The 16,124-nt window shown below is 36.4% G+C and overlaps 3 protein-coding genes across 7 annotated transcripts in view; 2 read left to right on the top strand and 1 right to left on the bottom strand.

Annotated features, from left to right (window-relative positions):
• The window catches only part of abca2 (ATP-binding cassette, sub-family A (ABC1), member 2), a 59,618-nt gene extending 50,898 nt beyond the window's left edge, over window positions 1–8,720 (top strand). For all 4 annotated transcript variants that reach the window (XM_084114049.1, XM_084114047.1, XM_084114048.1 and 1 more), the window contains 12 exons: window positions 705–828; window positions 916–1,048; window positions 1,142–1,262; window positions 1,363–1,541; window positions 2,338–2,479; window positions 2,765–2,899; window positions 3,073–3,176; window positions 3,270–3,362; window positions 3,455–3,557; window positions 3,821–3,958; window positions 4,158–4,367; window positions 6,619–8,720. In XM_084114049.1, the coding sequence (XP_083970175.1) occupies window positions 705–828; window positions 916–1,048; window positions 1,142–1,262; window positions 1,363–1,541; window positions 2,338–2,479; window positions 2,765–2,899; window positions 3,073–3,176; window positions 3,270–3,362; window positions 3,455–3,557; window positions 3,821–3,958; window positions 4,158–4,367; window positions 6,619–6,654 (1,518 nt within the window). In that variant the 3' untranslated portion in view covers window positions 6,655–8,720. The remainder of the gene's footprint in view (window positions 1–704; window positions 829–915; window positions 1,049–1,141; window positions 1,263–1,362; window positions 1,542–2,337; window positions 2,480–2,764; window positions 2,900–3,072; window positions 3,177–3,269; window positions 3,363–3,454; window positions 3,558–3,820; window positions 3,959–4,157; window positions 4,368–6,618) is intronic.
• Window positions 8,717–11,177, bottom strand: paxx (PAXX non-homologous end joining factor). Its single transcript, XM_084114053.1, has 7 exons — window positions 10,937–11,177; window positions 10,483–10,543; window positions 10,348–10,397; window positions 10,058–10,242; window positions 9,915–9,965; window positions 9,118–9,208; window positions 8,717–9,022 (listed from the first exon to the last, which is right to left on the bottom strand). Exons 1-7 carry the CDS (start codon window positions 11,050–11,052, stop codon window positions 8,974–8,976), a joined length of 603 nt encoding a protein of 200 aa, XP_083970179.1. The 5' UTR covers window positions 11,053–11,177; the 3' UTR covers window positions 8,717–8,973.
• Window positions 11,178–11,453: 276 nt separating this feature from the next.
• On the top strand, window positions 11,454–15,816 carry dph7 (diphthamide biosynthesis 7; the record flags this gene model as incomplete). 2 transcript variants are annotated; one of them, XM_084114052.1, is made up of 9 exons in its annotated part: window positions 11,454–11,594; window positions 11,980–12,113; window positions 12,562–12,649; window positions 12,972–13,066; window positions 13,154–13,308; window positions 14,045–14,117; window positions 14,228–14,293; window positions 14,476–14,648; window positions 15,141–15,816. In XM_084114052.1, 9 exons carry the CDS (start codon window positions 11,454–11,456, stop codon window positions 15,560–15,562), a joined length of 1,347 nt encoding a protein of 448 aa, XP_083970178.1. In that variant the 3' UTR covers window positions 15,563–15,816. The 2 variants fall into 2 exon arrangements, with proteins under 2 accessions (XP_083970178.1, XP_083970177.1); XM_084114051.1 differs by having other exon boundaries at window positions 13,151–13,308.
• Window positions 15,817–16,124: the final 308 nt, after the last annotated feature.

Here is a 16,124-nt window from a genome sequence, read left to right as displayed (position 1 = left end):
ATATATGTATTTACATTTCTATTTCTCATTTTCATTTGTTGACTGGTCATTCAGATAAATAATTCCAAAAAAATAAATATAATCCATCAAGTGTGTAAATATAATGTTGGGCTGGACAATAATTCAATATCAATATATATCGCGATATAATTTTTTCAATAACGGTGATATGATTTTTAAACACATTTCCGATATTTCAATATACATTACAGGCATGGGCTACGTTTACGTTTTCATTTTTACTGCGTGATAAATATAAGCAGCACGGCACACAACGGCCAGGATTTTCTGGCCCGTCAAATACCTTGGTCCAAAGCGGGCCAGCCCGGGCTAGAGGAGTGGTACGAACAGAGGCGGAGATGTTTATATTAAATTTGAAAAAAAATATCTGTAGGGGAGCTGCAAATGTAAATCTATTAGCAAATTTCTTTATTTTATTTCTTTATGTATTTCTTTATATATTGTAAAAAATAAATAAAAAAATTGACCTATTCGGCAATGGCGTTGGGGTGTATATGCACTTATTTTTGCTGTTTTCCTTTTGAATTTATTTTTAATTGGGCATTTTTATTTCATTTTAAATACTGGATTTGGCCCGTCCCACCTAGGTGTTCTTGACCTTCGTTTAATATCATATAAATGTTTAATATCATATAAAAGTGTAGCATTTTATCACTAATATGTTTTTTTCTTTTACCTCACAGGATCTGAAGTTGGTAAACAGCTATCTGAAGTCTTGTTTTCTCATCTTTCCCAACTATAACCTCGGTCATGGATTGATGGAGATGGCCTATAATGAGTACATCAATGAGTATTACGCCAAGATAGGTGTGTTTGTGTGTTCCCCATCTCAGGGCACTGTTGAGGACTTTTCTTTGCTTTTTCAAAAGATTAAATGCCTTCTCTTCCCTGCAGGCCAGTTTGATAAGGTGAAGTCTCCATTTGAATGGGACATTGTGACACGGGGACTGGTGGCAATGACCATTGAGGGTTTCGTTGGCTTTCTTATTACAATTCTGTGCCAGTACAACTTCCTCAGGAAAGCCCAGTGAGTGTGTGATTGTATACTGTGTGTATGTGTGTGTCTTTGACAGTTGAAAATGAAAAAGTTCTAAAGGTCACTGTTTCCATCTGATTGAAGGAGAGTGCCTGTCAGCAGTCAGCCGGTTGAGGACGATGATGTTGATGTGGCTTGTGAGAGACGCAGAGTGCTGAGGGGAGACGCTGACAATGACATGCTGAAGATCGACAACCTAACCAAGGTCAGGCTCTCCATGACATTTTAAAAACTTTCCCTTAACCCTGTCTGATCAGACCTGAACCCATCGTTCTGATGTTCTTAGAGCCTCCATCTCCCTACAGGTGTACAAGTCTCGTAAGATGGGCCGGATCCTGGCAGTGGACCGTTTGTGTCTGGGGGTCCGTCCTGGGGAATGCTTCGGGCTGCTGGGAGTGAACGGAGCAGGAAAGACCACCACCTTCAAAATGCTGACAGGAGACGAGAGCACAACGGGGGGAGAGGCCTTTATCCAGGGACACAGGTGCTACATTCAGAACACCTCTGATGTTATAGCGTTTTTTTTTTGTTTGTTTTTTTTTTTGGAAGAATATAGAATATTACTTAAACTAAGTTGATTTTCCAATAATTTATGTATTAAACAAGAGAAAGCAATTTGCCCATGAATAAGAAAAATGAAACTTAATTGAAATAAGTCTTATTATATAAGTCTTACAATTTTATTTATGAATAAAAATTATTAAAAATAATTAATTGACCTACTAAAACTTACATGGAAGTTTTGATGTTAGCATGTTGCTATGCTAACGACACTATTGATTCATTTTCAGTGCTGAATATTGATACAAGGTATTTTTTCACAGAATATGGAATATGTCTTAAAATAAGTTGATAGGTTTTACCCTTTTGCTAAATCTTTAAGCATATTGCAAATAAATATTGTTTAATTTAAGTTTAAAACAAGAAGAATGCGTTGCCATCACAGAAATAAATAATATTTTAAAATATATTCAAATACAAAACATTTAATTGAAATTGTAATAATATTTCACAATATTACTCTTTTTACAAAATTTTCATCAAATAAATGCAGCCTTTGGTGACCGTAAGAGATTTCTTTGAAAAAACATTAAAAAAAACTTAATTATTCCAATTTTTTTGACCACCAGTGTAGGAGTATGTATGTATGCATGTTTGTATGGATAGATTTCTGTGTTGTTGCTTTAAAGCTTTTTTTATGTTTTCTTATTTAATTCATGTTGTATATATACTGCTAGTGTAAATGGCTTAGTCATTATGAGTCTTTCATTAACCTGCAGCATCTTGCGGGAGCTTTTATGCGTGCAGCAGAGCATCGGTTACTGCCCCCAATTTGACGCTCTGTTCGATGATCTGACTGCTCGAGAACATCTGGAGATGTACACACGCCTCCGCGGCATCCCCTGGAAAGATGAGGAACGGGTGAGCACAGACACACACACACACACACACACACACTCTGCAGTCACACAGCATTCTGTAAAATGTTGTCATGCACTTATCAGTGATAGTCAAGTATGGATAAGAGCTCCTGAAAGCTCTCTTGAAATCAGCTTGAAAAAGCACTTAGCAATCTATAAATGTTAACTGCAGTTTATTGTTAGATTTGTCCTTACTGTCGAGAATAAAATGTTTTTTTTATGAGTTTTTCCCTACCATCTTTTTACAGTATCTCACTCTCATTCGCTCTCACTTTGTGTCCTGAAGGTGGTTCAGTGGGCTCTGGAGAAGTTGGAGTTGTCCAAGTATGCTGACAAACCTGCCGGCACCTACAGTGGAGGCAACAAACGCAAACTCTCCACAGCTATTGCTCTGATTGGATACCCTTCACTCATCTTTCTGGTGAGATCTGCCTGTCGCTCTTCCCTTAACATTCTCCACTCTCACTGCGAAAAAAGAGTTTTCTTAATCAGTTTGTCTTGTTTTTCAGTGAAAGGTTTTTGACATTTTTCTGCCACCGAGCTGTGTTTAAATACCCTGCGCAGGTCTAAACATGATCTTGTTTGTCATTATAGGATGAGCCCACCACAGGTATGGACCCAAAGGCTCGTCGGTTCTTATGGAACCTGATTCTTGACATCATCAAGACCGGACGTTCTGTTGTGTTGACGTCACACAGGTGTGGTAACTATAGAAATCTTGTCTTCTGTTTTTGTGTTTAATTTTAATAGCTGCGACCTTTCGCTCTGTAATGTACTATGTTTATTTGCAGTATGGAGGAGTGTGAAGCCTTGTGCACTAGACTGGGCATCATGGTTAACGGCAGGTTCAAGTGCTTGGGAAGCATCCAGCATCTAAAAAACAGGTTTGAAAAGCCTCAGGCACTAAAATGTGGGATTCAGGAGTGCAGTGCACTTATACAATTTTTGCTACACTGTTCTTTTATATTTGTTTCAGATTTGGGGATGGATATATGATAACAGTACGCACTAAGACCACCGCTAGTGTCAAGGAAGTGATACGTTTTTTCAACAGGAATTTTCCAGAGGCCATCCTAAAGGTGCATAATATTCAGTACTAAAAATACAAAGTATTTTTTGGCAGATTTTTGTACCTTATTGACAATTTTTTAAGCATAAAACTTTAAGAAAATGTATAATATATACTAAGACAGTGAGTTTTCATATTTATAGAAAGTTGCAAGAAGCTCTCACAAGGTGTTTTTGTGCAATGCTGACAAAACTAAGTATACATGTGCGTATATTTTGAGCTTGCTTCGCATGCAGTAAAAATTGTAAACTTCTGCTTATTCCTTTACCTAAGGAGCGGCACCACACGAAGATTCAGTACCAGCTGAAGTCAGAGAACATCTCTCTGGCTCAGGTCTTTAGCAAAATGGAGCAGGTGGTGGAGGTGCTGAGCATTGAGGATTATTCTGTCAGTCAGACAACCCTGGACAACGTAAGTTTACCTCAGAGAAATGGTACAGTATTAGTGAAAGTGTAAAGTAATGAAAGTGAATAAACTGTATTTTCTTTGACTGACAGCTGGTCAAAATCCATCTTATGGATGCAAAATAACTAAATGTGTACAATATGAACCCAAAAGCTGCATATACTGTAAGAAGAAAAAGTAGTAATATCTTATTTTCTTTTCTTAGGTCTTTGTTAACTTTGCAAAAAAGCAAAGTGATAACTTGGAACAGCAGGAAAGTTCCCCATCTAGTGCTGGTCAGTCGCCACTGCAGCGGCTGCTTAGCATCCTCAGGCCTCGTCTTGCCAACACAGAACTCAACGCTCTTGTGAGTGAAGAGCCAGATGAACTTGAGAGTGATGATGACGAAGGATTGATCAGCTTTGAGGAAGAGAGGGTAAGACTTGGGACACAGCAACATAAAAAACATATTTCAGTTAATGAGATAATTCAATTAAATCTGCTTGGCACAGTCTGCATAAGACTTATTAGTCTTTTACTTTTATTAAAAAATAAAGAACAAATCGGGTGAGCTTCTTATGGATTCAGAATCAAATTGGCTGCTGTAATGTCAAAAAAAGTAAAGTGTATGAAAGAAATGAATTGTAATGTTTAATTTATCTCACAAGAAAAAAAAAACAAGGCAAGGTCAAAGCTATTAAACATTTAGGAGTGTTTAGAAGAGTTTCTTGTCCCAAACTAGGCTGCATTTATTTGATCAAAAATAAAAACTGCAATAAAAACATTGATATTGTGAAATATTAAAATACATTTAAATTAAATTAAATTAAATGACGACAAAGCTGGATTTTCTCCAGTCTTCAGTGTCACATGATCCTTCAGACATTATTCTAATATGCTGATTTGGTGCTCAAGAAACATTTTTCTGTTATCATCACAGTTGAAACTACTTAATATTTTAGTGGAAACCATAATTATTTGATGAATAGGCAGTTCAAAAGAACAGCATTTATTTGAAATAAAAATATTTTGTAACATTATAAAAGTCTTTGCCTTCGTGTAATTTGTACGGAAGCCCTGAAACGCAACGTAAAAAAAAAAAAAATTAGCCAAAAAAAAAAAACAAATCTAGTACGTAAAAAAATAAATAAATCCGTCAAAAAATAAAATAAATCTAGTATTTCGAGATTAAAGTCGAAACGTTTCGAGATTAAACTCAAAACGTTTAGAGAATACAGTCTTCTGCAGAAGTTGCGTGTGTGTGCATTCATAACGGCGCGCGTCCACTGGTGCATAGGGCGTGTTTCCAATTCTGAATTTTGTGTGTGTGTGTCTGTGTAAAGAAATGCACTTGTGAAGTCGAACTGCCTCGGACATGGATCTACACAAAATAGTAGCTTTTTACTTTTATCTGTGCTTTCAACAAAAAGAAAATTCGAGGTGCCAATCTACCAACATGCATTACCATGGCGTTGCCTATAGACGAGCACAGACTCCGCCGGAGTAGGTTCACAATCTGGTCGAAACTTTATGTGGCAGTGTTTTACGTAAAATGGATACATTTTAAGTGCATCATTCTGTATCCAATCATTTGGCCGGATCCCGTTATTTCCTCAGATATAAAGCTGGCTACCTCCATCCAGTCTGAAGAGTGTTTTCGCCTGTAAAGTCTATTCCGGCGCAGTATATTTTGTAACGTCCTAAGACAAATGGTAATGTCATGTTGGTAGATTAGCACCTGTAGAATGTCCTTTTGTTGAAAGCCCAGATAAAAGTAAAAAAGCTATGTTTAGATCCATGTCAGAAGCAGTTCGACTTCACGAGCGCAGGTCTTTTACTAAAAAAAATATTACGACTTTATTCTCGTAATGTTTCGACTTTAATCTCGAAACATTTCGACTTTAATCTCGAAATGATAGCATTTTTTTTTTTCAGATTATTAATTTTTTTTTTTACAGATTTTTTTTTTTTTACGTTGCGGTTCGACTTTAATCTCGAAACATTTCGACTTTAATCTCGAAATGATAGCATTTTTTTTTTCTGAATTTTTTATTTTTTTTCTGAATTTCTGAATTTTTAAATTTTTTACGTTGCGGTACAGGGCTTCCATAAATTTGTCCTTTCTGAGTAAAATTATTTTTATTTAAAAAAAAATCTAAATTTGAATTTTAATGGTAGTTAAAACAGTGTTTATTGCAATAAAACACTTTTGTGAATCTTTAACTATATCACAAACATCCAGCCAGTAAGTGATTCAGAAGTTAATTCGTCAGACCAGGGGGGTGTCCAAACTCGGTCCTAGAGGGTTACTGTCCTGCGGAGTTTAGCTCCAACTTGCCTCAACACAGCTAGAAAGACCTTGATGAGCTGGTTCAGGTGTGTTTAATTGAGGTTGAAGCTAAACTCTGCAGAACAGTGGTCCTCCGGGAGCAGGATTGGACGCCCCTGCGATAGACTGGTTCAACCATTAACTTTTGACTGATTCATTAAAAGAACCAAATCAAAAGAGTAATTTGTTGGTAAATGGAACTGCACTGGCAGTACGAGCGATACACATGCCACTAGGTAACTCTGGTTGGGACTTTGAAATATTCATATCAATCATATGTTTTTGTTTATCCCAAGACTACTGTACTACATTATTTAAAATTCTTCTCTGTAATCATTTTTATTTTCCCTTCTCACAGGTACAGTTGTCCTTTAATACAGACACTCTGTGCTGAAACAGCTGTTCATCTCACAGACGGAGAGATGGTAAAAAAAAAAATAAGCCTCAAGCTCAGACCCGTGTCTGTGTGGTGAAAGACGTTTGTGTGGGTTTTTTTCTCGCTGGAGAGGATCCATCTCTCTGGCCAAGTGAGGGGGTTGTTCTTTTTTCCATTTGCTCTTCAGTAGCCGAGCGAGAGAACGGCTCTTCTGGGAACTCTAAACAGAGATGCGGACACAGTCGGGGCCTGAACGTGATCGGGCCAGAGAGAGTGGTTCTCTGAGGTTCTCAGTCCACAGCCTCCCCTCTGGAGTTCTAGAGATGATGGTTTATGGAAACGTGTATTACTGTACTTCATATTCAAGCCTGCTGGATGGGAATTAAAGAGAATGTATTTCTTAGATACAAACCGGCCGTATGGTTTAATTTGGTTTCGCTTTAAATTCGAATATGGTCGTACTATCTTTACACGTTGAAATTGTTTTAATCATAGTGTTGATGTCATAACATAATCATCCCTCAAGGAATGGGTTCAGCCTTTGCAACTTGTTCTTTTTATGACTGTTTATTCTCATGTTCAATTGAAACGGTTGTAACTATAGCCTACATCTTTTTTTCTTTCTTTTTTTTACTCTGACCTAGTTTGTTTATTTGTACCTGCATTGAGAGCATGCTATAAAAGACAAGCCTGTTGTGTTGTTGGTTGAAGAAATTTTGCTATGCTTAAATGTTTTGAACGGACCTGTTGTTCTTGTTGAAGAATGCAAATGTACCTGTGCACCTTCATTGAAGTTTTTACATTGGACATTCAATAGTGAATGACCCGTGACTGATTCAAAGGCCTTTAGTCGAACCGGACCGAACAAGCCCCGCTATCGAGATGTTTATGGTCTTGTAGTTGAATGTAAACGGCATAAGTGTTTTGTGCTGACTTTTGTGTCTCCTGAACCTGGGGTTTCTCCCTTTTTTTTAATTCTTTTTATTTTATTTAAGAATTGTAATTGAAACCGGTGTCTTTTACGTTGCATTACCGTGAATGGTTAAAAGCTGCATAACACCAGATGTCTGTTGAAACGTTCATAAGTGTCACTCTATCACTGTGAAGCCAAAAGTGAACTTTGAGTCACTGTTATTACAGATAGACCGAAATCAGGTCATTGCTCTTGATGATTATATTTGAGAACCCTTGAAATATGTTTGTTTCTTGAATAGCAGGAGGTTTTGTTTTTGTTGTTTGCACTGTAATGTAATACAAGTGTAATTTCTTTTTCCTGAAATTAGTCATTTATGTTGTTTATTTGAAATTAAACGATGCTTCTCCTTCATGCCAGTGATGTACATGATGGTTAGGTCCTATCGCTTGGTGACAGTCTAACCGTGCTAAATCTCTGAATCTTGCACAATTGTCGGCACTTAGTACTATAATGGTGTCTTATTTTTCGGACATTGCTGTGTTAAAGAGTATGATGGATATTTTTGAGCTCCTCAAAGAGAGGAAAGCAGAGACGGATGAGGAGGCCGTTGGGTGCATTTTCATGTACGACGACCAAAGGGAAATGAAGCAGTTTTTGAAATGTGTAAATTAATTGTGACCAGCTATATGAAAACTGACCTAATGAACTCTGAACACTCAAAGTCTCCTTTCCTGCTAAATATTTTCCTCAAAATATATTTCCTGCTAACGAGAACCTCAACAGCCTAACTAAAGATCAGTGCTAGCTGCTTTTCACTTTGGAAATGAACATGTGCAGTGATTTAAGACACCAGCAAACATGAGTGTGGTTCTGTATCATATAAAATAGCATTATGGTTAAGGAGGTGATTTAGTTTTATCTTTCTAGTAAGTGCTTTGGAATGTAACTTCAGTACATGTGAATATGATTCAATATTTATGAACGTTTTTTCATCCAGTAATACCTATGTTCAGGTGAATTCCCTTGTAACAAGATTGACTGGACCTTTTCAGCTTGTTTTCAATGACCTTTATCGTTTCCATTCTCTTGTACTAACTGGGGTGAACTGGTGTTTTTAATATTAACAGGGAGAAAAGAGAATAATTAAATCAATAAATTGTTCAATTGATTTTGTGACTTTTATTTGTACACAGTCGTTTGAATAATAAAACATTTTCAGTTATCACATTTATTTAAAAATGCCATTTTTTTATTAGCAACACAATTAAAAGAAAATAAAGAAATCATACAATTTTAAATAAATGCATGATGACTTAAAACAGTTCATGGTGTAATTGCTATGCAATTATATTTTAAAAACTGATAGTGTTGAGGTGGTTAAAAAACAGACAATTCGTGTTTAATAAAAGCTCACGTTGACCTCATTCATCGTCTCCATCATCAAAGGCCACACCTGTTGCAGGTTTCTTTCTGTAAAATGGTTAGAAACGGTCCATGAACAGGAGGTGAAAGAAATTTGATTTATTCATTTATTTTTGAGCCTAAAGTCAATAAAAAAAAATCACCTTTTTGTTCCAGGGTTGATGAGAGAATCCCCAGGAAGACGTTTTCTAACTGCTAATATTGGACCCGTGTGCCGTTTTCTAGGTTCAAATTCTAAAAAAAAGAAAAATGGAATTTTAAAAGAGCTTAGACAATTTAAATCAGTAACTCTTGAAATTTTTGACTCCAAGGCTTTGTCCAAGACAATATTCGAAGATCCTCCCATCTAAACTTTCTTTCTTTTTCTTCCTTCCTTACACACACACACACACACACATACACGATACTTCTGTTGTAATAAATAATCTTTTAAAAAGCCCTCAAATATATAATGTCAGTTTAATGTTATACATCTTTATTTTTTTGAGTTTTTTTGCATTTTAATTAAAGGTACACTATGTAACTTTTGGCCTTCTCATGGTTAGAAAACAAAACTGCACACATTTTGCAGAAGAACACTGTTTAGGGTGTGCTTCGGCTCTGTGTGACTGTGTGGATGAATATGACCCTATGGATAATGCTTTACAATAAACTCTGTTAGAGCTACATATGGCAATTTATCTTTCCCGCAAAAACCATACTAAACATAAACACTTTCATTAGGCATGAATAAGAGTAAGACAAAAACACGCTTTGAATGATGTATTGACTCATTATTTAAATTAATTTTGAACAACAAAAAAAAAAGTTACAGTGTACTTTTACATCATGTTAATATAACTAAATTTACATAATTTTTAAATCATGTTTGAGAACCACTGATTTAAATCCACTTGACTAAATCCAACTAACAAGCTTAAAGAGTACTGCCTTAACTTACCAGAACTCCTCTTCTGAGGGTTCTTGACTGGACTAAATGAAGATGATGCACCTACAAATGATTGAAAACATCAAACATTTAGCTCCAGGGTTTAATTATTTTGAAAAATAGCAGTTATAATAACTGAAAGCATCTTTGCTTGCCTTGACTTTCTTGCTGTTGCAGGCTGTCAGCCATTTTAAACAGCAGCTCCTTGACTTCTGTTCTTCCCTCTGAGTCAGTGAGTTTTGAAAGAGACAGACTGAGGTCTGTAGGTTCAGATCCTAAATGCAGCACAGCACTGTCCTCCTGCAGCTTCACAAATGCTCTGCCAGTCTTACATGCACATCTGTCCAGATACACAAGAGGGTGTTCTCAGACAGGATAGAAGATCTTGCCAACCAAAGAAATCAGACTATCAATACTCATCAAGTACTCTTTCACAGATCCTCACTTGAGCTTGATGGTATAATCCTCTGTGGACTTTAATGCAAACTTCTTAAACTGTAAAGAAATAAAAAGCTTTGTATTATTGCTGTAAAAGAGGAATATCTGTCATGTGAAAAGACTCCCATTGACAAATCCTTACAAGCTGGGACACAATCTCCTCCGAAAGATGAGTTTTCCAAACATCTTCACCATTGGTAAATCTATAAGAAACAGGACATCACAACATATACAATTTTATTTTTTTATATATATATTTAAGTTTAGGATTTACATTCAAATATTTTTTTATAATTAATTGATTGAAAATTAGAAATGCTGTCTAAAACTGAAATAAAATAAATTAAATTATTAACTAATTAGATTTTTTTTTAAGAAAAACTAATAAAGATGACAAACACACATAACAAAATTCCTAAAACTTAAAATGAAAACTGGAAATATAAAAAACTAATTCAAAATATAAATAAGAGTATGCTAATAATACTAAAATAACACTTATATAATTAACCTACATTTATAATTATTATACATGAATTATAGATGGAGTATAGCTCATTAAACTGCTGTCACTGCTTGACAAAATATCAACTCACCCCATGTTTATGTCTCCTGAAGATCGCTTTTGCGTAAAAAACACATACTTGGACTGATCGTTTTTATCCAGCAATGTGCAGAGGACAGATTTTGACTCGGGGTTAATCTGATCCATACTGATGTACCGTGCAATCACATAAAAAGTGAAAACTGCATGCTTTTCAACTAGGAACTGTTCACCATAAACAACAAGGGCGTCATTTAAACGCTCAGCCAGTCAGGCATCAGCCACCCGGAAGTTGTTGTGAAATTCACGTCCTGTTTACCTCGCAAAAACTATGAAAGGCGAAGTTACACAAAAATGTTTATGACCTGGAAAGTGGTATTTGAAGTAAAGTTATGAAATGTAATAGAAATTCAACATATAAAATGTAAATAAATTATTTACTGACAGCTGGTCTGCTGTGCTGTATGCAGGGATTATAGAGTGACAGCACGCGTACAGTCATTTCTTGGTCAGTTACAGTTATTTCTTGGTCAATTCTAAGTTGCTTCATATTATGCTGAGCCGCTTCGATGGGTTGGCAGTCTCGAACCCGCACTCTGCAAGTGTTTGACACGGAGTTAAGCGCTGATACCGTGGAGTGGTGCCCATTACCACAATGGTCTCATGTTCTGGCATGTGGGACTTACCAACTTCAAAAAGGCGATGATAAGGTCATTAATGCAAAATATATTTTGATTTTATGTTATGGTAGTGTGTGTATGTGTGTGTGTGTGTGTGTGCCTACTTGGTACCCAGAAATGACCAAAACCTGACAAAATCTCCAAAATCCTCCCTTTAGGGATGTCCTCATTTGTAAATCTGGTATACAAATAAAGTAATTAAAGGTTTTTTAAAAATGTAAAAATGCAGAAAGTGTTGTGTGATGGGTAGGGTTAGTGTAAGGGGATATAATATACAGTTTGTACAGTATAAAAACCATTACGTATATGGAATATCCTCATTTAAATAGCTAAGAAGTGTGTGTTTGTGTGTGATATTATTAGTTGTATCAACTGGCCACTTCGAATTTGAAACAGTGTTTTCTGTTAACCGCAGACAGCAGAAGACTCTACTGCCCCGAACAGAATCGGTCGACTTTATCTGTTTCACTGTACTCCGCAACCATCGTTCATCCCTCCATTGACAGAGACTCAGAGAATAGACACTCCAGCTATTCTCGACCTCAAGTGGTAAGGCAGTCTGACTATTCATTCTGCTCACTACAATTCACTCTTAACCTACACCATTACACACTCTATATGTATGTTTTGTTGTATTTTGTACATTCTGTGTATATATTATCCATATTGTTTCTTGTATGTGATGGCGTTGATCCATCCATTCTCCACACCTACAGTAAGTAGTCTCTGGCTGAGGAAATGAAACACCCTGGACAGATGGTCAGTAATGCCAAAGTGGTGCTCACTGCAGAGCCAAATGACGTCCAGCTCCACCTCTCTGGACCTCATGGGTTGAGCTTGACCTAGTCCAGCTCCACCTCTGTGGATCTAATGGGTGGAGGGATAGAGTTATGGGTAGGGTTAGGGTGTGGTCGGACCTAGCTCCACCTAATGGAGCTCCTCCAGTAATGGCATGAATGCTGATTCAGATTCTTATAGCTATATTTGAATTCCTCAGGTGTCATGTGCCGATATCAGAGCGTCCTTTGTTGGGTATGGCCACTGCAAGTGGAGAAATCCAGCTGTACAAGCTTATGGAACCTCAGGTGACCAATCAAACTCAAACTCATGAGGAGATGCACATTCAAGGACTATGATAGATGTAATAAAAGTTAAGCTCTATTAGCAGCATCAATTATTATTTCAGGTTAAATCCAGAGCCACTGGAATGTTTTTGGAAATGCATTACCAGAATTATAATTAGTATGAATAATAGAAATTGTATTAATAATACATACATTTTGAATAATCCTGCAGCTCAGGGCCCAAGTCCCCCTAACATTGTTGGCATTGGACACTATTTTAAGATGTTTTATTGTTTTTACTTGATTAAGTGTCTTTTGCCTGTTTGGACTGTGTCTCCAGTAGCAGGGCACCAGTGGTCTGGAGTGTGAGTTGAGGGCAGAGTTGGGTCCTGACAGACTGGCCTTGTCTTTAGACTGGTCCACAGGGAGAGGTGAGAGGTAAGGTGCTCTCATCATTCATGGACTGATGATTTGCCATTGCATTTGTCTCTGTATATAATGGTTACTGTTGTCTTTTTGCAGCAGTGATGTGCGTGTGGTGTCCAGTGACTCAAGCGGCTCTCTCGCAGTGCTGTCTCTGGGGGAAGCCAGTCTAACTGCTGTGTGTCAGTGGAAAGCTCACGACTTTGAAGCCTGGATCTCAGCGTTTAGTTACTGGGATACTCAGATTGTTTATTCAGGTATGAGGAAAAAGGAACTGTCTGTCACTCTGGTGCTGTTATGTGTATCGTCATTGATTTAGTGTTGTTATTGCTAACTAAAACTATTTAAAAAAATGTTTGATAAAAAAAATTAAAAATACATTTCATGAAAATTTTAAATGGTGCCTTAGCAACTAACTGAAATAAAATAAGTTGAAAGTATTAAAATTAAAAACTAAATAGAAATATTTGTTTAAAAAAAACTAAAGTTGTTTAAAATTCCTAAAATGAAAACTGAAAATATAAAAATAAAAGCTAATTTAAAATATCAATAAATACTATAATAGTATATAAATAATACTAAAATAACACTGCATTGATTTATCTTTTCACGTAAATGTATTTATTTGTATCATTACTTTGTAACACTACATAAGGTTCCATTTGTTCGCATTAGTGAACTACATTAGTGAGTGAACATGAACTAACAATAAAAAATACTTTATGTATTAAAAATAAATGTATTATTATTATTAGTTCATTTTAATTTCAGCATTTACAAATACATTATTAAAATCAAAAGTTGTATCTGTTAATATTATTTAATTGACCTGAGCTTTCATGAACTAACAATGAACTGTTGTATTTTAACTAACATTAACAAAGATTATTAAACACATGTATTGCTCATTGTTAGTTAATGTTAGTCCATGCATTAATTAATAGGACCTTATTATAAAGTGTTACCCATTACTTTTTATGATTGCCATCTCAGGTGGTGATGATTGCAAACTAAAGGGCTGGGATCTGAGAATGGGTCCCTCTTCCCCCACCTTCACCAGCAAGAGGTGAGACAGTAGCTGTGATGTTTTACTTTTAGCCTTTGAGTCCACTTAATTATGTTCTATATGCTGTTTATGCACAGTCATGGTAAATAAATACTACTGTCCTGTCTCAGGCACACTATGGGAGTATGCAGCATACACAGTAACCCCCATCGAGAGCATGTACTAGCCACCGGGAGGTAGGAGGCAACTGAAAATATAAAACATGAATTATAAATCTAAAAGAATAATTGTTCATTATTGCAAAAATCATCATTGCAGTCTGTGAGAAAAGAGTCTTTTCCCTTAGTTTCTGCTGAGGCAATCATCAAAAACACAATATTTAAGTATATAATGTGTACATGTTCTGTCCCTCTGGTAGCTATGATGAGAACGTGTTGCTCTGGGACGGGAGGAACATGAAGACGCCCCTGAATGAGACTGCAGTGGGTGGTGGCGTGTGGAGACTCAAGTGGCACCCCAGTGAAGAGCACCTTCTGCTAGCTGCATGTATGCATAATGATTTCCATATTCTCCACTGCCAGAAAGCTATGGGTAAGAATTACTGTTAATCTTTGCCAATGATAAATATGCACACTATCGTTCAAAAGTTTGGGGTCAGTGAATATTTTTTGTTGAAAGAAATTTTTTTTATTCAGAAAGGTTGCATTTCAAATCAACTTTCTATTCTGTAAAGAATCCTAAAAATACATATCACGGTTTCCTCAAAAATATTAATCAGCACAACAGTTTTCAACGCTGATAATGATAAGAAATGATCAAAGAAGGAATCATGTGACTGGAGTGATAGCTTTGCTAAAAAAAAAAAATCAGCTTTGCCATCACAGGAATAAATGACATTTTAAAATAGAAAGGTTATCTTAAATTGTACTAATATTTTTTGCTCTTTCTGTGATCAAATAGCCTATATGCAGCCTTGGTGAGCATAAGAGACTTCTTTCAACAGACCCCAAACATTTTAACTGTAGTGTCATTTACAATTCTTCATAGTAACTTTTGGTTTCTCCCTAACATCCATGTTTGTAGAGGGACAAGATGCACCATGTCCTGTTCTGGCCTCTTATATTCTACACAACTCTTTAGCATATGGAGCAGACTGGTCCAGACTCCCCCTAAGCAACTCCACGCCCCCCTCTCCTCAGGAACCTCCCCAAACCAGCGTTGGGCTCACAGAGTCCGGAAGTCATCTCAGGATCCAGTACGAGTCGCCCACTGCCAGCTTTGATACCTCTCTGGAGGATGACTCGGGGCAATACGTACCTGATCATTGTCTTTTACCCAAAAAAAGATCAGCTCCAGACCCCCTCACCAGCCCTGTCAGAGACACCCAGTCTCTGTCCTGCCTGATGGCTACCTGCTCCTTCTACGACCACATGATGCACGTTTGGAGATGGGACTGGAGCCCAGAGGAAGAACAGATGACGTCTGAACCCGCCCCCTCTTCCTGAACACAATTGCTATGATTGGGCTTTTGTTATGAGGTTATTTGGGACCGCACATTTCAACAGTGTCCTGCTGTAACGTCTGCAGTATTGCTTTGTATTCAATATATGCAATTTTGGAAAATGTCATTTTCTGACTATATATTGTAGCTAGAAAATGTAAAGAAGATTTTTCTAGTGTGATTAGTCCCAATTTAGTTTTACATTGAGAAGTTGACAGATACCTTTTATAACAAATAAACCATAACCATATTAATAAATTCAAGTGTCTACATTTATTTCTTCTGTAAAATAGTTTTTCTAAGGCAGGGGTTTTCTATCTTTTAAATGCCACCGACCCCCAAATAGGATCATCCGCATGTAAGGGACCCTCATCCTAAAATGTAAAAGGCATCTATATAGTTTTTACTTGCACTGTGAAAAATAAATATGTCAAAAATATTATTTGGAAAATATTTGAAATATTTATTTTCCTAATCATTACAGTACTGTATTTATTTACTCATTTATTCACTTATTTTAATCTATTATTTATTCAGTTATTTATTATGTATTTATTTACTCATTT

Source organism: Abramis brama (assembly GCF_963993115.1).
Source record: "Abramis brama genome assembly, chromosome: 5".
NCBI classification, from domain to species: Eukaryota; Metazoa; Chordata; class Actinopteri; order Cypriniformes; family Leuciscidae; genus Abramis; species Abramis brama.
Note: the sequence above shows the minus strand (reverse complement) of the source record. Positions and strands in the feature narration are given on the sequence as shown.